At 38.6% G+C, this 24,428-nt stretch overlaps 1 protein-coding gene across 1 annotated transcript; it reads left to right on the forward strand.

Annotated features, from left to right (window-relative positions):
- The first annotated feature begins 22,390 nt into the window (after positions 1-22,390).
- Positions 22,391-23,954, forward strand: LOC104217761 (chaperone protein dnaJ 11, chloroplastic-like). The gene has a single exon (XM_009768075.2). It carries the CDS (start codon positions 22,493-22,495, stop codon positions 22,976-22,978), a length of 486 nt encoding a protein of 161 aa, XP_009766377.1. The 5' UTR covers positions 22,391-22,492; the 3' UTR covers positions 22,979-23,954.
- Positions 23,955-24,428: the final 474 nt, after the last annotated feature.

Consider the following 24,428-nt stretch of genomic DNA (forward strand, 5'->3'; position numbering starts at 1 on the left):
AATGTGAACTGACCAACTGATTCTTCCCATGTAATTTTGCGTAGTCAGTACAATTCGAATCATGTGTTCGATACTGTTAAATGTCTGACTTTGGTCTCGATTGTACGAGTTATAACTAGTATAGTCGAGTCGACATATGTCGTCAATTAGTTTCAGATGTTTGAACAATATACAAATTGATTTGCTCCTGTTTAGCATTGTATGAATCAGTTGGGAATTGAATTTAGCTACTTATAGTTGTTAATCTGAATCAGAAGTGTAAAGGGTTTGATTTTGTTTAAGTTGCAGTCAGAATTGGAGGGCATGTGCACTTGTGCACAACATGTGCATTTGTGCACTTGTGCACAACATGTGCATAAAGGCTTTTGTTTGATTTAAAAATGTTTTGACAGCATATGCTGTCAGATACATCCTGCTGCCCACACCCTACTTTAGTTTCAGAAATAATAAACATTACAAAAGTAAGCCTGCCAAGGGAATATGATGGGGTTTTGGTTAATACTTAAATGACTAAGTGGAACTGAAAAGAGGGCAGCACATGAGGGGGTTTCTGTTGGTCTAAACAGGCTGTAAAAGGGGTAATGTGAAAGCTTATAAAAGGGAGGACATACAGAGATAGGAAAAAGGAGAGGATACCATCGAATAATAGAGGTCAGAGAGAGCATAGATAGAGGAGAGTTGAAGTTCTGGAGATACAGACAGAATTAGAGACAGGATTGAGAGATAGAAATACATACACACACACACAAAAGGATAGACATTGAACCTTAAGAGCTGAATAGGAAAAACACAAACAGAGATAGAGAGAGGTTAAGGGATAGAAGCTATACAACCAACAATCAGAAACCTTCTTCCTCCTATTGTTATTGGGCTTTCAGTTGTTTCAATTTGTTCAAGCCAATTCTGATCCTTTGAAATCTCAGTTGTGTCTATTAGTTGAGTGCTTTCATTGGTCTACTACTATCTGGAGTTTCTGATTCTACTCCACTGGGTGTTGCTGTTATTTGGCTATTGCTTTCTATTGGCTATATTTGCATCTCTGCACTCGAGCTGGGTTCTTGCTGTATTGCTTTGTCTGCTGCTATTTCTGCCCTGCTGCTACTGATAGTGCTGTGATTGCTGCTGCATTTTGTTGTCATTATATTCTGCTGACTCCCCCTTTCCTTCAATTGTCAAATATTTCCAGGTACACAACCTCTGAAACTTTGTATTGTTGAAAGTTTGAAGTTGAAATAAAGAAAAGAACAGCTGTTCATGTTATAACATTGGTGTTAAAAATAGGTCGAATGTTAGTGGGATTGTATTTTACTGCAAACTGCAAACACTTTGTATAAAACTAGCATACATTCTGCTGAGATGGACTGTTAGATAGCGCTGTTCAATAGCAATAACAATATGATAGACAACATGTTTGATTTGGGATACGTTCAGTTCAGTATAATACTGTTTGGTTTAGTTACGACTGTATAACATAGAGTCAGGGCAAACACTTGTATGTATTTCTGCCCAGACCACTGAATCGACAAATCTGTGGTATTAGGTCTGGGATAGATGTATCCCAAACAAACTCTAATGCAGTCATATTAAAAGTCTGGCTATGAATGCCAGTTTCGCTTGTCAGTTTATTTGTTCCAATGCCGGTTTGATATCAGGTTTCGGTACAGATTCTTCGTTTCGAAATGATGTAATGATTGTTGAGAAAAACTAATAATCATTTTTGAGTTCAATTAGTAGTAATTTTTCCTAATAATACAGCCGATTTCTTTATCAATTTCAAATAGGTTAGAGTGTTAAGAATAGAACTTGGAGGTCGTTAAAACATAACTCAATATATGTTGTTAGTTTGTTTGCAATCTCACTTAGCGAATTAATAAGCATATTCACTTGTTGAAGACAAAGAATGCCGTAGCTTTCACCTCATGAACAATCAATCAGGTAATCAAACAAGTTTAGGTTCGGCAAACATAATAAGGATTCAGTCCGTATTTGTCTAAACCAGCAAAATTCGGCATCATCCTTCCCTTTAAAGATAAATGTAGTAAAAATGTAGTCCTTGTAGGGTACCCTTCTAAAATAATGAGACGAGCCTCGCCGAATCAAAAGGCAAATTGCGGGGCCCTCAATAATTGGTCATAATAAATACTTAGAATTTGGGACGGGCTGTTTAGTGAATTCCACTCCCCTCCCCGAAGACAATAACGCGTTAGATTCTTTAGGCGCGACTTAATCAAATTACATTCCTAAATTCGGGTGCGCATTTATGTGACCCAATTTCAAATCTCAATGGAGTCGAAATGTGTTAACAATTACGGGTGCATTGATTGTGACGTGGTTCGAGATACATTTTCACGACGTTGCAATTCTATAAAAATAAATGATAATAATAAAAGCGGTTAAAACTTAATAAAAGCACATAAGTCACAACATGTATTTAAATCAGATATTTAGCCATTATAACAATTTAAGCGACCGTGCTAGAACCACGGGATTCGAGGGTGCTTAACACCTTCCCTCGGGTCAACAGAATTCCTTACTTAGAATTTCTGGTTCGCAGACTTCATTTGGAAAAGTCGAAAATTTCCTCGATTTGGGATTCAAGATAAACCGGTGACTTGGGACACCAAAAGCCAAACCTTTCCCAAGTGGCGACTCTGAATTAAATAAATAATCCCATTTCGAATATTGTCACTTAAATTGGAAAAACTCCACCCGCGCATTTCTAACCCTTCGGGGCCGGGCGCGCAAAAAGGAGGTGTGACACCTGTTTGACTCAAAAGATGTTGAGACCTTTTGGACAAATCAATCAAAGATGAAGGGGTAAATCTTAACCAAAGATAATTAACTCCAGATCGAAGCGTTAGAGATAATGAACGCATATGAAACGAAAGAAACATGATCGATCTTATTAATTTTAAACATCGTTTTCCTCAATCGCTAATGAGAAAGTAGATTTACAGTGGTTCATTGAGATCATTTCTTCCCTTTTCTAAGAATACCAGGAAGAGGCTTCTTGTCCTCCCTTTTTGGACAATGGGCCAGCTCCCTCTTGTTGAAAGTTCTCTGACTATTTATAGTCGAGATCCCTTTGCTCATTGCTTGCCTTGACACTTTCTTGTCGTCAATGTGACCTGATCTTGTTTTTAAACATTACTCTTTTTGACTTGAAGAATGTCGTAGAGGAGAAATGGAGCTGGCTCTATTGGCTTTCATTGTACAGTTACTGGGCGCGGGGTGGTGGGTAACCTGGTCGTGATGGTCAGATTTTAACCAATACAGTTAGTCCCTCCGTCTGTTGGGTTGTCCTACGTCGGCCTCAACAGACGGATCATGCTCATTATGAAGTCGAGAGAAATCTGGCCCAGGACTTTCCGTTCCTTTGTTGTTTTTTTTATATTTTTGTTTTATTTGTCAACTGCCATTTGTTCGTTCCTTCTTCTTCTCTTTTTTTTTTATTGGTTGGCTTGGGCCATATGTAAGCGGCGGTATCCTGCACCGTGACTTTGCATAAATTAAAGTTCACTCATTCGCTACTTGCTTTGTACTTTACATTTTATTCCAATTGTTCATGGCTTTGGTGCAAGATAGAGGCTCGTCTAACGAGTCCCGATTTTTTTTCTTCCGTTGGTTGTCAACAGTTGGTGATGTCGTTTTGGACTTATCGAAATGTCAGCCTGTCGCGTCATTTTGAATTTTATCGAAACAACAACCCCGTAATTGTTTGATCCAGGTCGATCCTTTCTTATTTGATGGCGAAGGCCCTTGGCCTTGAGGGGTGTTATTTTGAACTTATCGAAGTAACAACCCATCGTCGTTCGATCGAGGTCGAACCATTTTTATTTGATGGCGAAGGCCCTTGGCCTTGAAGGGTGTTATTTCAAACTTATCGAGGTAACATCCCGTCATCGTTCGATCGAGGTCGAACCCTTCTTATTTGATGGTGAAGGCCCTTTTCCTTGAAGGGTGTTATTTCGAACTTATCGGAATAACAACCTGTAGTCGTTTGATCGAGGTCGAACCCTTCTTATTTGAAGGCGAAAGCACTTGGCCTTGAAGGGTGTTATTTCGAACTTATCGGAATAACAGCCCATCGTCGTTCGATCAAGGTCGAACCCTTCTTAATTGATGGCGAAGGCCCTTGGCTTTGAAGGGTGTTATTTCGAACTTATCGGAATAACGACCCGTCGTCGTTCGATCTAGGTCGAACCTTTTTTATGGAAAAGGCCCCTGGCCTTGAAGGGTGTTATTTTGAACTTATCGAAATAACAGCCCATTGTCGTTCGATCGAAGTCGAACCCTTCTTGTTTGATGGCGAATTCCCTTGGCCTTGAAGGGTGTTATTTCGAACTTATCGGAATAACAACCCATCGTCGTTCGATCTAGGTCGAACCTTTGTTTTTTGATGGCGAAGAACCTTGACCTTGAAGTGTGTTATTTCGAATTTATTGGAATAACAATCCGTCGTCGTTCGATCTAGATCGAACCTTTCTTTTTTGATGGCGAAGGCCCTCGGTCATGAGGGGTGTTATTTCGAACCTAACAAAGTAACAGCCCGCCGTCGTTCGAGTGAGGTCGAACCCTTCTTATTTGATGGCGAAGGCCCTTGGCCTTGAAGAGTGTTATTTCGAACTTATCGAAGTAACAACCCATCGTCGTTCGATCTAGGTCGAACCCTTCTTATTTGATGGCGAAGGCCCTTGGCCTTGAAGGGTATTATTTCGAATTTATCAGAATAACAACCCGACGTCGTTCGATCGAGGTCGAACCATCTTATTTGACTCAAAGGCCCTTGGCCTTGAAGGGTGTTATTTCGAACTTATCGAAATAACAGTCCATCGTCGTTCGATCGAGGTCGAACCCTTCTTATTTGATGGCGAAGGCCCTCAGCCTTGAAGGGTGTTATTTAAAACTTATCGGAATAACAACCCATCATCGTTCGTTCTAGGTCGAACCTTTCTTTTTTGATGGCGAATGCCCTTGGCCTTGAAGGGTGTTATTTCAAACTTATCGGAATAACAGCCCATCGTCGTTCGATCTAGGTCAAACCTTTCTTTTTTGATGGCGTGTTATTTTAAACTTATCGAAGTAATAGCCCATCGCCATTCGATTGAGTTCGATCCCTTCTTATTTGATGGCGAAGGCCCTTGGCCTTGAAGAGTGTTATTTCGAACTTATCGAAGTAACAACCCGTCGTCGTTCGATTGAGGTCGAACCCTTCTTATTTGATGGCGAAGGCCCTTGGACTTGAAGGGTGTTATTTTGAACTTATCGGAATAACAACCCATCGTCGGTCGATCGAGGTCGAACCCTTCTTATTTTATGGCGAAGGCCCTTGGCCTTGAAGGATGTTATTTCGAGCTTATCGGAATAACAACCTATCGTCTTTCGATCGAGGTAGAACCCTTCTTATTTGATGTCTAAGGCCCTTGGCATTGAAGGGTGTTATTTCGAACTTATCGGAATAACAACCCGTCGTCGTTCGATCGAGGTCGAACTGTCACGACCCAAAATCCAACTAGTCGTGATGGCCTCTAACCCATCCGGCTAGGTAAGCCAACTCATCAAGTCCAATACAAATATAACATACTGAGGAAAAATAAATGATCTCTTATACACTTCCTAAGGACTGGTAGTACAAATCATGAGCTTCTAAGAGTAGAATTTACAAAACTGATATGAAATAAATAGATATTCTATTTGAAAAGTTACATAAACAGAGTTTAATGAATCTAAGGCTACCATGAACAAGAGGTAGCTACAACAGTGACGTCGGTACATTTTCCATGTCAGCTCCCATCGAACACAGCAACGTCGACATCCGAAATCTACACGCAATGTGCAGGAAGTGTAGTATGAGTACAACTGACCCCATGTACTCAAAAAGTAACAAACCTAAACTCAGGTTGAAAGTATTGACAAGCTTGTACCAAGGTTAGGGTCCACACCCATATCCATTAATACTTCACAACAATATTCATAAGCAGCACAAAGAATAATTTAATAATAAAATGTTCAGCTCGTTCATAGTTCAGGAAAAATAAACCTTTTCTTTTCAAGTATAACAGTAAAACTCAATTTTTTTAACTGAAATTACCAAAATATAAGTAAGTCTGAAAACTGTGAATTTTTCCATAAAACCTTTCAACAAGTAAACATTTGATTTTCAGATAGCATGAGAAAAGTACATCTCTACGCCTACATGTCAAGATACAGGCAAACTCATGAATGTCACCAAAACCAGGTAGCAAAAAGAAATGCAACTCTATGCATATATCTCAAGTACACATGCCAAATGCAATGCCTCTCAGTAATGAACTCATGTACTCACACTCTCAGAGTACTCAATCTCGTTGCCTCGCATTATCTTTTACCATGCTCAATACTCAGCACTCTCAATCACTCAGCACTATACTATACTCGTTGCGGCGTGCAACCCGATCCATTTATTTATAGTCGACTGCACTTACTGGGGGTGTGCAGACTCCGGAGTGGCTCTTACAGCCCAAGCGCTAAAATTTGCATGGACAACTCACGTGCCAAAGTATCAATATCAATATCTGCACGGACAACTCACACGTTGCATGGACAACTCACTTGCTTTAGTATTAATATCAGTATCGGCACAGACAACTCAAGTGCTATAGTATCAATATCTGCACGGACAACTCACGTGCTATAGTATCAATATTAGTATCGGCACAGACAACTCACGTGCTATAGTATCAATATCTCACAAACCGGCCCTCGGCCTCACTCAGTCATCAATCTCTCCAGTCTCACTCACGGGCTCACAATGTCATGAAACTAGCCTGACAACAATGATACGATTGTCAATAAATAACAACTGAGACTGAGATATGATATGAATGCATAAATGTGACTAAATAAGGTATATCAATGAATTCAATGAGATGACAACAAGAAACGACCACTATGGGTCTAACAATATCGGCATAAAGCCTAGACATGATATCTAGCATGATGTACAACTCAATTTACTTATCACATGGTGAAAACACAGATATCAAAAAAGTAGGACCACTACACAGTGTCCTGAAAACAACAGAGTCACAATTCACAGGGTGCACGCCCACACGCCCGTCACCTAGCATATGTGTCATCTCAACATCAATCACATAACATATAATTCGGGGTTTCATATCCTCACCACTAAGTTTAAAAGAGTTACTTATCTTGAACAAGCCGACTCCAATGCTGAGTAAGATAACAATACTCCGGAAATTCCATTATATGCGTATCAACCTTTGAACGCCTTCCAATCTCCTCAATTCCAAGCCAAACAATTCAAAACTAGTCAAACAACGTGCAAATTAATCAAAACATACTCCAATTCTTACAATTTAATAATTTATGAAAATTCCCAACTCCGCTAAAAAATTTGACAGTGGGGCCCACATCTCGGAATCCGATAAAACTTACAAAATCCGACAACTCATTCAATTATGAGTCCAACCATACTAATTTTACTCATATCCGACTCCAGATCGATGTTTAAATCGTGAAAAATTGTTTTTATGAAATTTTAGAAAATTCCTCCATTTCTCTTGAAATATCAATAATCTAACCCCAAAAATGAAGATTAATTCATAGAATATAAGCACAAGGGAGTTAAGAACACTTACCCCGAGTTTTATGGTGAAGTTTGCCTCTAAAAATCGCCCAAACCGAGCTCCATAGATCCCTATGTGTAAAAATGGCCGAAACCCCCATTTTATAGCATTTTAACATTCGGGCGCCACAGGTGGCGCCGGGTGCTGCCTGTGGTGCTGGTTCCAGTAGCTAAAAACAATCCCGGTGCCAAGGATAGCGCCCAGCACTACCCAGAGTGCTGGCGATGGGAAATTATTCTTCAGCAATACGAAAATGGGCATAACTCTCTCATACGATGTCCGAATTTGACGATTCTTTTTACTATCGCTCTGAAATTTCGATATGGATCTAATGCTTCGGTAAAAACAGAATTTGGAGCTCATTTTCTTAATTTGATATCACCTATTCTTGAAGAAACGCATTGAAACGTTCTTGAAATGCCCAAATCCAACTCCGTTACCCATCCGAAAATCACCCGAGGCCCTTGGGACTTCAATCAATTATACCAACAAGTCCTAAAAGATCATACAAACTTAGTTGATGTCTCAAATCACATCAAACCCCTATAAAACACAAATCACACTCCAATTCAAGCTTCACAGAAACTAACAAATTCCTACTTCTACATTTGATGCCAAAACCTATCAAATCAATCTGGAATGACATCAAATTTTGCACACAAGTCATAAATGACATAACGAAGCTATTCTAATATCTGAAATTTAATTTTGACCCCGATATGAAAATGTCAACTCTCGGTCAAACTTCCGTATTCCATTTTTCCAGCGTTTGTCAAAATGCTTCAATTTATTCTACGGACTTCGAAATAAGTATCCGGACATATTCCTAAGTCCAAAATCATCATACAGAGCTATTGGAAGAGTCATAACTCCATTTTGAAGTTGTTTACACGTATTTCACCTTCTGGTCAATTTATTCCATTTAAGCTCTGAACCTTAAGTTCCATTCTTCCAAACTAACTCCGAAACAACTAAAAATCAAAAACAACAATTCACACAAGTCATAATACATCGTATGAAGCTATTCAAGACTTTAAATAGTAGAACGGAACATAGGTGCCCAAAACGACCGGTTGAGTCGTTACATTCTCCCCCACTTAAACATACGTTCGTCCTCGAACGTGCTAAGAATTGTTCCTAAGCTTTTAAATTTCCATTCCATATTATCACACACATACCCGGGGGTGATCCTATGTCACTCTATTCAATATAGGCCTGAAGACATCATATAACAGAAAGTCACTAATTTAACATTAGTCCATATACCTTGGAATCCAATTTCCACATCGAATAAATAAATAATAAATCTTTTGAAGACCAAAATATCACATCTACACCTTGTATAAGTCTTAACATGTTGTATTAAGCCTTAGCCATAACTCCAGATGCAATCATATGACATACCACATAACCCACATACTCGCAGTAGTTTTTAATCATCGTAGCTGCTTAAATACAAACATGATACCGGTATTAAACCACATATTAAACAATACCTCATTACAAAACCTTTGTAAATTGTCAGCAATGAAAGAAACACGCGGAATAACCTAACCACCGAATAGATCAACATATCATAGAGCTTTCCCTCTTTCAACAACCACAACTATAATCACTTTCTAAGCCAACTTTCGATATCATCCTCCCTAATATATCGTAATCAAATCCGATAGTACACCTTCGAGGTCTGATGACCTTATATTATTAAACACAACTATTCCACATACAGTCTACACCAATATAACTCAAGACTGCACCATCCAGGTACCCAAAAGGGAAAGTATCTCAAGGAAGAGAACTATTTTGCAAGTTCAATAAGCACCACCACATCCACAATGCTCTAAGCTCATCATTCGTACTAGAACCAAGACACACGAACCAAATAACAATAACTAGCTCTTCTAGAACTCACATTAACATCAACCGCGAGAGCAACTCAGTTGCCAATAACATAATCCACCTGGCATGGTCACATATTTCCAGTCCAAGCATATGATCATACATGAGGAATCCAACAAGTCCACACATGTATGCTAAATGAAATAAGATCCACAGGCTCCTGGACTAGCATAAATAACACATTATACTGTATGCGTGAGCAAATTGTGCTATCACAGCTCAATCGGTAAGTTAACGCATGTTTAGTAACTACCAGGTTTGTTCTGGAATTAGCCTCTTTGAAATATCAAGTATAGTCCAGATAGTTCTCAACAAAGTTACGACATGAGAAATGTTATAACTTTATGCTTAACAGTCAACTCTAGGCATATCATAGCCTAAGCGTTTTTTCCGATTATGAATACTTTCCCCGATGCCCGCACATGGGCTCAAACCTCATACATATGCACACTCACAATGCGTAGCTATCACAATCAATTAGTACAAAAAGTGCCTCCACTAAGCTTAAATAAAATGCTCACATCAAACATGCCGCAATTCTTGAAATACTATACTTCTGAGAACTCCCAGTCTCCAAATTCATAGGACATCTAAATGACTGTAATTGATCCCAACTCTAGCACTTGAATGACTAACACATCTTCATGTACGATCATCCCACGAGAAATATTTTTCATAATTTTTATGTACTACATAGCAAAAACTGAATATTAGTAGTCGATCAACCAAGTAAGTACCGTAATACCAATGAACATCCATTAGCCGAAACATAATGCGCCTTTTGAAATGCACACCCTTCTCAGGGATTACCGAGTAGTTATAGTATTCCTCTAAATATCTACAACTGACTGTTCTGTCCAAACTTCCTGACCTTCCCTTCAAGAATGAATTTCCATCTTGTACAGGTAAATCTTAATGTCGCACAACACACTACATACATCGTCCCATCGTGTGACAAGCATAAAAATCTCATTATCAATTCGAAGTTACTAGAAATTTACATACTGGTCAGTGAGAAACCTTCAATTTGCTCTCATCCATGTGAATATTACAATACACAACATGTTTCACACCGGTAGAAGATATCCGTCTTGAACCATGGTAAAAACCATCAAGAACACTTTCAAATCTGTTCACACATAACCAAGCTATCAAAACTGAATTCATCTGGATCGACCAAGGCATGTAGGTTACCAACCCAAGAATATTGCCACCAAAACATCTGTAAAGCATCACCACATCATTAGTACACCAAGACCCAATCATATCCAAAGCTCACTACCAGAGATCCCAGCATAAAAGCACATGGCCTTAAGGCCCATAAGACATCATATTCTTTTGAAGCATCCTCGTAAGTACCATAACTGAAACGCCCATTCTGAAAGTACCTTAGGTGAATTTAAAATCATTCTCTTTACCTCCCTTATACTAGAATATAGAATTCGTAGTCATACAAAATTACCGCAAGTTTTGATACCATTCATTTCAAATAATTGATTCCAGCGATATACGAATCCGAAAATTTTTTGATTACTACATATACATTTTTGAATCCATTAGAATTGTCTCAAGAGTCATCTACTCTGCTCAAATCGAAATTGCACCACCCAAACAAGGCAAACGACACATGCCCCACTAGCACAACAACAATCAAAGAAGTAACTCTACCTTAACACCAATGGTCAAATTCACGTTCCTTGCGCATTACATTCTTCACAATTAATAACTTACTCATTCCATGACTTTCATATGCTCATAAATCGCAATATAATCCGTGTTCGGGAATTTCATTATTCTAGTCTTCCTCGATCTCAACCTATGCAAGTCATAACTAATCCACAAGTATATCTCAAGCTAAAACCTAAATTTAGCATATAACCATGAAAATCGAATTGTCAATAGCAAGCTTCCCCACTTGGCTCGAAGCCATAGATCAAAACATTCAATAATTCTCAATACCCATTTTCATTTACTGCCATAACACCGTAGTGAAATTTAACTAAATTCTTTCTAAGCTCATGCAACACAACCTATATGGTACCTCAAATCATCTACTAGCTCGCCATCATTCTTGTGACGATCAGGTCAACTTTATTGACTAATTAAAATCCCAATATTTCTATTCTACCTGCAGTAAAGAAAAAACAATTCTCCACACAATATTGTAAGGATCACACATCTGTAGTTTACCTCGCATGTGATAACTCACTTGTTTAGCTTCAAACTGGCATCTCTCTATGACCTTTCATAGCCACAACTATTAGGCCATCAATTAATTTTGAGATTGGACTTATCAACAAGATATGAAAATTTTAATTTTCCCAAAATTTCACAACATGAAATATTCTTCAACACATTCATAACTCGAGACTCTACGTCAAAATTGAGACAGGAGTCATATACTCAAAAGTCTCTTTTTTTTCCACTTTCAAACCATCTGAACACATCGCGCAGTCATCTCGTACTCATCATATCACCATTCAACCGCTCATCGAGCCACATATTTCAACTCATAAGGACACTACCGTACACATAAGTTCAAGACACATGTTGTTACAACTGAAACTACCGAGCGTAAGCTGCGGTCTACACCTGGCCTCAAGTCCTCCAGACTGACCCATTACCGAAACACAAATTACATATCTCGAATCTCGTTCATGGAATTACAAGCCTTCAATGCACAACTGATATCGAGTGCTCACATGCACACACACGCATGTGTGTAAGAAATTTAAAGAGTTATATTTCAAAGCTGAATCAATTCCGCACGATAAGGAAAGAAAGATGGAAAGTTTATCCTAAATGCCCTGTAGCCTCTCGAAGATAGGTATAGACGTCATCATACCGATCCGCAAGACTCTACTAAACACTTGCTCATGACTTGTAGAACCTATGAACCTAGAACTCTGATACCAATCTGTCACGACCCAAAATCCAACTAGTCGTGATGACACCTAACCCATCCCGCTAGGTAAGCCAACTCATCAAGTCCAATACAAATATAACATACTGAGGAAAAATAAATGATCTCTTATACACCTCCCAAGGACTGATAGTATAAATCATGAGCTTCTAAGAGTAAAATTTACAAAACTGATATGAAACAAATAGATTTTCTATTTGAAAAGTTACATAAACAGAGTTTAATGAATCTAAGGCTACCATGAACAAGAGACAGCTACAATAGTGATGCCGGTACATATTCCAAGTAAGCTCCCATCAAACACAGCAATGTCGACATCCGAAATCTGCATGCAATGTGCAGGAAGTGTAGTATGAGTACAACCGACCCCATGTATTCAAAAAGTAACAAACCTAAACTCGGGTTGAAAGTAGTGATGAGCTTGTACCAAGGTTAGGGTCCACACCCATATCCAGTAATACTTCACAACAATATTCATAAGCAGCACAAAGAATAATTTAATAATAAAACGCTCAGTTCGTTCACAGTTCAGGAAAAATAAACCTTTTCTTTTCAAGTATAACAGTAAAACTCAATTCTTTTCACTGAAATTACAAAAATATAAGTAAGTCTGAAAACAGTGAATTTTTCAATAAAACCTTCAACAAGTAAACACTTGATTTTCAGATAGCATGAGGAAAGTACATCTCTACGCCTACATGTCAAGATACATGCAAAATCATGAATGTCACCAAAACCAGGCAGCAAAAAGAAATGCAACTCTATGCATATATCTCAAGTACACATGCCAAATGCAATGCCTATCAGTAATGAACTCATGTACTCACACTCTCAGAGTACTCAATCTCGCTGCCTCGTATTATCTTTTGCCATGCTCAATACTCAACACTCTCAATCACTCAGCACTGTACTACACTTGTTGTGGCATGCAACCCGATCTATTTATTAATAGTCGATTGCGCTCACTGGGGGTGTGCAGACTCTGGAGGGGCTCCTACAGCCCAAGCGTTAAAATTTTCATGGACAACTCACGTGCCAAAGTATCAATATCAATATCTTCACGGACAACTCACTCGTTGCACGGACAACTCACGTGCTATAGTATCAATATCAGTATCGGCACGAACAACTCACGTGCTATAGTATCAATATCAGTATCTGCACGGACAACTTACGTGCTATAGTATCAATATCAGTATCGGCACGAACAACTCACGTGCTATAGTATCAATATCAGTATCTGCACGGACAACTTACGTGCTATAGTATCAATATCAGTATCCGCACGGACAACTCACATGCTATCGTATCAATATCTCACAAACTGACCCTTGGCCTCACTCAGTCATCAATCTCTCCAGTCTCGCTCATGGGCTCACAATGTCATGAAACTAGCCCGACAACAATGGTATGATTGTCAATAAATAACAACTGAGACTGAGATATGATATGAATGAATAAATGTGACTAAGTACGGTATATCAATATCTCACAAACCGACCCTTGGCCTCACTCAGTCATCAATCTCTCCAGTCTCGCTCATGGGCTCACAATGTCATGAAACTAGCCCGACAACAATGGTATGATTGTCAATAAATAACAACTGAGACTGAGATATGATATGAATGAATAAATGTGACTAAGTACGGTATATCAATGAATTCAATGAGATGACAACAAGAAACGACCACTATGGGTCCAACAATATCGGCATAAAGCCTAGACATGATATCTAGCAAGATGTACAACTCAATTTACTTATCACATGATGAAAACACAGATATCAACAAAGTAGGACCACTACACAGTGTCCTGGAAACAACAGAGTCACCATTCACAAGGTACACGCCCACACGCCCGTCACCTAGCATGTGTGTCACCTCAACATCAATCACATAACACATAATTTGGGGTTTCATACCCTCATCACTAAGTTTAAAAGAGTTACTTATCTTGAACAAGCCGACTCCAATGTCGAGTAAGATAACAATACTCCGGAAATTCTATTATATGCGTATCAACCTTTGAACGCATTCCAATCTTCTCAATTCCAAGCCAAACGATTCAAAACTAGTCAAACAACGTGCAAATTAATCATACTCCAATTCTTACAATTTATGAAAATTCCCAAATCCGCTAAAAAATTTGACAGTGGGACTCACATCTCGGAATTCGATGAAACTTAAAAAATCTGACAACCCATTCAATTACGAGTCCAACCATACTAATTTTACTCAAATAAGACTCCGGATCAATGTTCAAATCTTGAAAATTTATTTTTATGGAATTTTAGAAAATTCCTCTATTTCTCTTGAAATATCAATAATCTAACCCCAAAAATGAAGATTAATTCATGGAATATAATTACAAGTGAGTTAAGAACACTTACCCCAAGTTTTGTGGTGAAGTTTGCCTCTGAAAATCGCCCAAACCGAGCTTCATAGCTCCCAATGTGTAAAAATGGCCGAAACCCCCATTTTATAGCATTTTACCATTCGGGCGCTGCTTCCAGTAGCTAAAAACAATCCCAGCGCTAGGGATAGCGCCCAGTTCTACCCTGAGCGCTGGCGATGGGAAAATATTTTTCCCCGACACGAAAATGGGCATAACTCTCTCATACGATGTCCGAATTCGACGATTCATTTTACTATGGCTCCGAAATTTTGATACGGATCTAATTCTTCAGTAAAAATTAAATTTGGAGCTCATTTGCTTAATGTGATACCACTTATTCTTGAAGAAACGCGTTGAAACGTTCTTGAAATGCCCAAATCCAACTCCGTTACCCATCCGAAATTCACCCGAGGCCCTTGGGACCTCAACCAATTATACCAACAAGTCCTAAAATATCATACAAACTTAGTTGATGTCTCAAATCACATCTAATCCCTATAAAACACAAATCACACTCCAATTTAAGCTTCACAGAAACTAACAAATTCCAACTTCTACATTTGATGCCAAAACCTATCAAATCAATCCGGAATGGCATAAAATTTTGCACACAAGTCATAAATGACATAACGAAGCTATTTCAATATCTGAAATTGAATTTTGACCCCGATATGAAAATGTCAACTCTCGGTCAAACTTCCGTATTCCATTTTTCTAACGTTTGTCAAAATGCTTCAATTTATCCTACGGACTTCGAAATAAGTATTCGGACACATTCCTAAGTCCAAAATCATCATACGGAGCTATTGGAAGAGTCATAACTCCATTTTGAAGTTGTTTACACGTATTTTACCTTCTGGTCAATTTATTCCATTTAACCTCTAAACCTTAAATTCCATTCTTCCAAACTAACTCCGAAACAACTAAAAATCAAAAACAACATTTTACACAAGTCATAATACATCGTATGAAGTTATTCAAGACTTCAAATAGTAGAACGGAGCATAAGTGCCCAAAACGACCAGTTGAGTCGTTACATTCTCCCCCACTTAAACATACGTTCGTCCTCGAACGTGCAAAGAATTGTTCCTAAGCTTTTAAATTTCCATTCCATATTATCACACATGTACCCGGGGGTGATCCCATGTCACCTTATTCAATATAGGCCTAAAGACATCATATAACAGAAAGTCACTAATTTAACATTAGTCTATATACCTTGGAATCCAATTTCCACATCAAATAAATAAATAATAAATCTTTTGAAGACCAAAATATCACATCTATACCTTGTATAAGTCTTACCATGTTGTATTAAGCCTTAACCATAACTCCAGATGCAATCACATGACATACCACATAACCCACATACTCGCAGTAGTTTCTAATCATCGTAGTTGCTTAAATACAAACATGATACCGGTATTAAACTACATATTTAACATCACCTCATTACAAAACCTTTGTAAATTGTCAGCAATGAAAGAAACACGCAGAATAACCTAACCACCGAATAGATCAACATATCATAGAGCTTTCCCTCTTTCAACAACCACAACTATAATCACTTTCTAAGCCAACTTTCGATATCATCCTCCCATATATATCGTAATCAAATCCGATAGTACACCTTCGAGGTCCGATGACCTTATATTATTAAACAAAACTATTCCACATACAATCCACACCAATATAACTCAAGATTGAACTATTCGGGTACCCAAAAGGGAAAGTATCTCAAGGAAGAGAACTATTCTGCAAGTTCAATAAGCACCACCACAACCACAATTCGCTGAGCTCATCATTCATACTAGAACCAAGACACACGAACCAAATAACAATAACCAGCTCTTCTAGAACTCACATTAACATCAACCGTAAGAGCAACTTAGTTATCGGAATAACAGTCCGTCATCGTTCGATTGAGGTCGAACCCTTCTTATTTGATGGTGAAAGCCCTTGGCCTTGAAGGGTGTTATTTCGAACTTATCGGAATAACCGCCTATCGTCGTTCGATCGAGGTCGAACCCTTCTTATTTAATGGCGAAGACCCTTGGCCTTGAAGGGTGTTATTTCGAACTTATCGGAATAACAACCCATCGTCATTCGATCTAGGTCGAACCTTTTTTTTTATGGCGATGGCCCCTGGCCTTGAAGGGTGTTATTTCGAACTTATCGAAATAACAGCACGTCGTCGTTCGATCGAGGTCGAACTCTTCTTATTTGATGGCGAAGGCCCTTGTCATTGAAGGGTGTTATTTCGAACTTATCGAAATAACGGCATGTCGTCGTTCGATCTAGGTCGAACCTTTCTTTTTTGATGGCGAAGGCCCGTGGCCTTGAAGGGTGTTATTTCGAACTTATCGAAATAACAACCCATCATCGTTCGATCGAGGTCGAACCCTTCTTATTTGATGGCGAAGGCCCTTGGCCTTGAAGGGTGTTATTTTGAACTTATCGGAATAACAACCCGTCGACGTTCGATCTTGGTCGAACCTTTCTTTTTTGATGATAAAGGCCCTTGGTCTTGAAGGATGTTATTTCGAACTTATCGAAGTAACAACTCGTCGTCACTCGATCGAGGTCGAACCCTTCTTATTTGATGGCGAAGGCCCTTGGACTTGACGGGTGTTATTTCGAACTTATCGGAATAACTGCCTGTCATCGTTCGATCGAGGTCGAACCCTTCTTATTTGATGGCGAAGGCCCTTGGCCTTGAAGGGTGTTATTTCGAACTTATCGGAATAACAGCCCGTCGTCATTCGATCTAGGTCGAACCTTTCTTTTTTGATGGCCAAGGACCTTGGCCTTGAGGGGTGTTATTTGGAACTTATCGAAGTAACAGCCCGTCGTCGTTCGATCGAGGTCGAACCCTTCTTATTTGATGGCGAAGGCCCTTGGCCTTGAAGGGTGTCATTTCGAACTTATCGAAGTAACAACCCATCGTCGTTCGATCGAGGTCGAACCCTTCTTATTTGATGGCGAAGGCCTTTGGCCTTGAAGGGTGTTATTTCGAACTTATCGGAATAACAGCCCGTCTTCAGTCCTAGTTTCTGGAGAGTTGGGTATTTTCTGTAGGAGTCCCAGTTTGCCTGGTATTGCTTTCATCAGATGGTACAATGCCGGTGGACGAGAGGCCTCAACGTTTAGTATAGGCTTGCGTTGTGTGCGCATTATAGTTTTCTTGTATGACTCCAGCCATTCAGCTCGGAGATGCTACCGGTAGGGTGGTTTTCGGCTATATTGAAGTACTTTTTGTTCTTCAATCTAGATGTCCTTGTGTTCGTTCGTCCACGCGGATCTTATGTGCTTGCCTTGACGAAGTGTGGGCGGTGAGGGTGAGATTTTCTTCGCTTCCCTCCGGTAGTTCGGTGGGGGAGAGTTGGTTCTGAAACACCGTTTGCCTTGTTTAGAATATTTGCAGTTGATGGGGCAAGGAATTCCAGGTTCGGTAAACCCACTCGACTCTCCTTCCTTTACCGTGTTGTCCCATATCTCGTGTGAGTGAGATTCTCCCTTCATGCTTCTTTCGGCGAATGATTGTGCTTCATAGCTTTGATCTGGAAAAAACTAGGAATTTTCACTAAGAAATCCCCACAGACGGCGCCAAATTGTTTGACTCAAAAGATGTTGAGACCTTTCGGACAAATTAATCAAAGATGAAGGGGTAAATCTTTGCCAAAGAAGATAATTAACTCCAGATCGAAGCGTTAGTGATAATGAACGCATATGAAACAAAAGAAACATGATCGATCTTATTAATTTTAAACATCGTTTTCCTCACTCACTGATGAGAGAGTAGATTTACAGGGGTTCATTGAAATCATTTTTTCCCTTTTCTAAGAATACCATGAAGAGGCTTCTTGTCCTCCCTTTTTGGAGAATGGGCTAGCCCCCTCTTGTTGAGAGTTCTCTGGCTATATATAGTCGAGATCCCTTTGCTCATTGCTTGACTTGACACTTTCTTGTCGTCAATGTGTCCTGGTCTTGTTTTTAAACATTACTCTTTTTGACTTGTCGAATGTCGTAGAGGAGAAATGGAACAAGCTCTATTGGCTTTCATTGTACAGTTACTGGGCACGAGGTGGTGGGCGACCTAATCGTGATGGTCGGATTTTGACCAATACAAAACCTTCGCCCAAATTACAAGGGTTTCGGTGCCGACGTCCTAGTACTGCGGTGCAGATTTGCCGGTTACGCGTATATTGTAGCAATGAATCCACTGAACGAAATTCAGCATTAAATATCCATATGCTAGTTGTCACAACAGTACAAAATTCTATACATCGACCCATCTTATATGTTGGAGTATGTAATATTGCTTAAACAACTATACGCATGCATCTAACGTTATGTATTTATGTTTTACTTCTTTGAGCATTTAAGATATGATTTTTACGTCATAACTTAGAACGTTTTTGTGTTAGAAGAATGTATCTTTGAATTTATCAAGATTGATATCCAACTCACAAGGTCAATGTAAATTTAACTAAGAGCAAAACACAAGTAACGCTTGCTAATTGTTAAATGGGCAGTTTGGTTCGCAAAGCATTCATCATTTATGCAGGGTTCGGGAAAGGGTCGCACCCCAAAAATTATAATGTAAACAACTTATCTCTGATGTAAAGACTATTTCCACGGCTTGAACCAGTGACTATATATTATACGAAAATGACTTTATACTTTCGTTTTTAGTTGTTGAAACTTTTAATTTAGCAGTTAAAAAACGTACGTTGTTCCACTGAGATTTTGATAGTCGAGCTGGAGCAGAATATATTGAAGTTGGATTAGGAAAGAACAATCAGCTGCAGACAAAATAAGTCCTAGTAATTCGCAGCTGTCCCATGACTTAATGCACAACTTACGAGGTAGCCAACAAAGATTCAGATTCTCAGAGTCGGCTGAGTCACCAATGGATAAGCCTGCTTCCAAAACAAAAACCTCACCACTAGAGATGCAGAGCGATGCGTGTGCGGGGCGGTCGCTACCTTAATCCGTAAAATTTTAATACACCCTTCCATGTTTCGTATTGCATTTTCACCGCATCAACTCACCCCGCATTACCTTCCCCCGCCCCACAAAATTTCCTCTTTTTTTTTTCTTTTCAATTTGTTTTATTTTTATTTTTGTCTTTTTCAATTATGTATATATATGTCATTGCTAATATAAAGATTTCCATCAGCATTCAGTGGCAAACCAAAGAAGTTATATTTTGAATAGCCATAATTAGGGAATAACTATAAATCCTACCGAATGCTACTAGTATGTCATTCTAATATATAATTCAAATTGTACAATGTAATGAGATCATATACATGAACTTAGCTTAAAAAAACGGAAAAGGTTCAGATATATCCCTTTACTTTTCTTTATTGTTCATTCATATTCTCCGTTATACTTTTCGTTCAGATATTCCTCTGCCGTCCATTAAAGTTTTATATTTATCTCTATTTTAACGGCCAAGACACGTGACAACATTTAATCAAAAGATCCAACCCACAAAACTAAAAAACCCATACCCAACTAAAACCCATGACCAGTCGGACCCATTCCCCTCTTAAAACACCCCTCTTCTTCTTCTCAAAAGATCCAACAGTTCAGAAAAGGATAATCGAGAAAATCAGCATACTTTTGGTTGTCCTGCAGGCAGATCATTATCAAAACATGTAGCTATATGAAATTGTAATAATGTGTGCCGCTGCCCAAATCGAATCAGAACAGCTAGAGTTGTTGTTTCCTTTCAAATGGTTTTGGCATCTGCTCGGGTTATTCTCTTTTTCTTTTGAAGCTTATTCAGCAACCATTTCCATTCCATCTATTGAAATTTTTGGCTGCTGCGCACCACAGCCACCTCTATGCTTCAATCCACAAATTTAATGGTTTACCCACTTATAACTTAATTAATAGTGATAAACATATGCTCTGTAATTCAATCATTACAACTCCTTCTTCACCCCTTCATTGCCGCCATGGATTCTCGTTCTGGAGGAAAAATTGTTAAGAATTGGCGAAAGAGATACGTCGTTGGTCCTTACGACACCACTGCCGTCGAAACAACAGGCGTTTCTCGACAGCCCTAGTTGTCTCGCCGACCATATTTTTCCAACGTCGCGTACAATTCTTTCTGGCGCTGCTAAGACTCTGAATGATTTTTAGTTCCGACTCGTCTGCTTCTCCTCCTCCGATACCGACTCCATGTTTGGTACTCCATGAAATTGATGAAAAAGAAGAGGAGAAGTATGTGGATGCTTGTGATTAAGAAGAGTAAAAGGGGAATAGGTTTGTGTGGGTCTTGGGTAACGAGTCGGGTTTGATTCAATCTCTCATAAGACGCCACGTGTTTTGATCGTTAAAATAGGGATAAATATAAAACTTTGATGGACGGCAGAGGTATATTTGAACGGAAAGTATAACAGGGGACATAATTTAACAATAAATGAAAGTAAATGGATATATCTAACCTTTTTCTGTTAAAAAAATTAACTATATAGTTAAAAGTGGGACTTTGGAGCAATAAATAAAATATTAAACAAGCTTTTCTTTCTAATGATGCAATTAGCAGAATCATTCATATTTACAATCAACTAAATAAACGTCTACTATGAATCAATTTAAAAAACTAAATCAATTTAAGACTACAAAGATCCAATTCCTAGGAGAATGAATTATAAGTTCAAAACTTGAAAACAAATATTTCTTGATTGAATATTAGTGATCGATAACTAAAAGTTTACTTATTTGAAAATTTTAAATCATAACCTACACCTGCAAAAAACTGAATTTATTTTTATGTTGAACCGTCCGCCCCGCATTCGCATATGTATAAATCCGTCCCGTCCCGTATATGTATAAACCCGCACCGCTCCACACCTGCACCGTCCCATTACCAGCTCACCATACACGTACTTTAACCATACTACTATCACATGGCATTTCAGATAACTAGGGACAATTTTATGACATGGCAAATTTTAAACTACGTCTCGATATTAATTAAGTCCAAATATCACCAATTATTATAATGTGATGAATATGATTCTAATACTATTAATTAGACTTATAATTTGATCACAAAATTGCAGAAACATAATTTTTTTATGGTGGTCTTTAATTTTTATCTCCATTTGTCTCATAGGCTTAAGGTCATTGGCAAAACTTTAAGGTTAAAAGTTAAAGTGTTGTGTATGGGACAAACAAGAAATAACATTTGTTAAACTTGAATTTTTGCACATGGGGTAAACAGGGACATAACTTTAAGACCGTTGAGTTATTTGTCCTGCTAGAAAGTGCTTCCATTCGATTAATCTTATGTAACACGAATTTGAAATTAATTAAGGTCTAAATATCGATACCGAACATTAGGCGAAAAATCAAAAAATTAAAATACTGACCAATTATATTGCATGGGTTTTAATTTTAAATTTCTAAATTTGATTGAGCTAAAAAAACGCATTAAATATTACACGTTCTTGTGTCAAAGATATTGTGTTGAATTAAATTATATTATTAAAAATAAATGCTTCACCCGCCTATTTCCTACCAATATAAATAGGAATGTTCATTCACCTATGACCTATCCAAACATTCACACACTAACCTTGTCTCCAATAACTAATCAAATTGTTCTATAACAAAAAATTCCAATCCAATGGCTTCTACTTCTTCTTCTTCTTTTCTTCTCTCAACTTCAATTACCGGTTCCAAATTCTCCGCCGGTACACCACTAGCACCGCCGAGCTCCGTCAGCTTCCGGCAGCAGCGATCGTTCTCTGTTTCCGCCGCTTACTCCACCGCCGAGAGGACTACAACTAGTTCTAACATCGCCTCACAGTCATCGTTGTATGAAGTTCTAGGACTTCAAGCTGGTGCTACTACTCATGAAATTAAGTCTGCCTACCGGAGATTAGCCAGAATTTTACATCCCGATGTCGCCCGATTTCAGCAGAATTCTTCAGCTGAGGACTTTATTAGAGTGCAATCAGCTTACGCTACTCTCTCCGATCCAGAGAAACGTGCCAAATATGATCGGACCCTATTTGGGAATATATTTGGACGATCTGTTGGAGTGTCGTCGGCGGGAACTCGTAGCCATTACACTACTTGCCGGAATTGGGAAACCGATCAATGTTGGTAGCTTTTTTGCTTCGAACGGTTCATTGTGGATTTTAGCACTCCTTCCAAACTCACAAGCTCGATCAATTTCGTCTCCTGATTTGGTTTTGGTTAAAATCACCGTGTACCATTGTTAGTAAACTGTCTTTGTAAAATAATTCTGGAAATATAAGTGAACATAAACAGAAATGAACATAAACAAGAATGAACTACGAAATAACAATAAGAGATCCTCATGCCATGACATGGTGTTCTCGGGCTATGAAAACGGTGCCTCCAAACGATGACGTCTTTGGATGAGTTGGTGATATTTCAGCCCATGAAGGATGCAGTAGTATGGACAAGACAGAGCTTAGTCTTGCGAATTGAAGGGCAGAGCTTAGCCCGTACGAGAAGCGAGATAAATAGTGTTTGGGATAGTGCTTAGTTTCGAAGAAAATGAGAGGCAGAGCTTAGCCTCGGAAGGCAGAATGATAGCCTTATGCAATGCAGATGCAAATGGAGGTAGAGCTTAACCTCGGAAGACAGAATGATAGCCTTATGCAATGCAGATGGAGGTAGAGCTTAACCTCGGAAGACAGAATGGTAGCCTTATGCAAGTTGGAAGGCAGAATGGTAGCCTTATGCAATACATATGCAGATGGACGTAGAGCTTAACTTCGGAAGGTAGAATGGTAGTCTTATGCAAGTTGGAAGGCAGAAAGGCAGCCTTATGCAATGCAGATGCAGATGGAGACATCGTTTAGTCTCGGAAGGCAGAATGACAGCCTTATAAACGTAATCTTCCTATTGGATTATGCTTATGCGACGTGCCACAATATTGACTTTGTAATTGTACACGTTAGAACTCAGGAAATTATTGGATTTGATTCGATATAATATTGGATAAGAAAGTGACTACTTGAACATAAATAGGGTTTTCCATCTATTATATGTGGAACATATTGGTCTATATCTTGTGACATGAATTTGAAAAGTTAGGTATTCAGTTCGAAACAGATGAATGTCTATTTGAAATTTGAGCCTAATTTTCAACTTGAGGCAAAAAATAAACAAGTGTGCATACATCAATGTAAACGTAATCTTCCCATTGGATTATGCTTATGCGACGCGCCACAATATTGATTTTGTAATTGTACACGTTAGAACTCGGGAAATTATTGAATTTGATTCGATATAATATCTGATAATAAAGTGACTACTTGAACATAAACAGGGTTTTCCATCAATTATATGTGAAACATATAGGTCTATATCCTGTGGCATGAATTTGAGAAGTTAGGCATTCAGTTTGAAACAGATGAATGGCTATAAGAAATTTGAGCCTAATTTTCAACTTGAGGCAGAAAATAAATAAACGTGCATACCGTCAATGTAAAACGTAATCTTCCTATTGATAAGCAAGGGCGAACTGGATTATGCTTATGCGACGTGCTACAATACTGATTTTGTAATCGTACACGTTAGAACTC

The sequence above is a fragment of the Nicotiana sylvestris genome, chromosome 4 (assembly GCF_000393655.2).
Source record: "Nicotiana sylvestris chromosome 4, ASM39365v2, whole genome shotgun sequence".
In the NCBI taxonomy this organism is placed as follows: Eukaryota; Viridiplantae; Streptophyta; class Magnoliopsida; order Solanales; family Solanaceae; genus Nicotiana; species Nicotiana sylvestris.

What these genes read in the sequence shown, in the direction of transcription:
- LOC104217761 (XM_009768075.2), top strand. Translation starts at nt 22,493, where the DNA reads ATGGCTTCTACTTCTTCTTCTTCTTTTCTTCTCTCAACTTCAATTACC.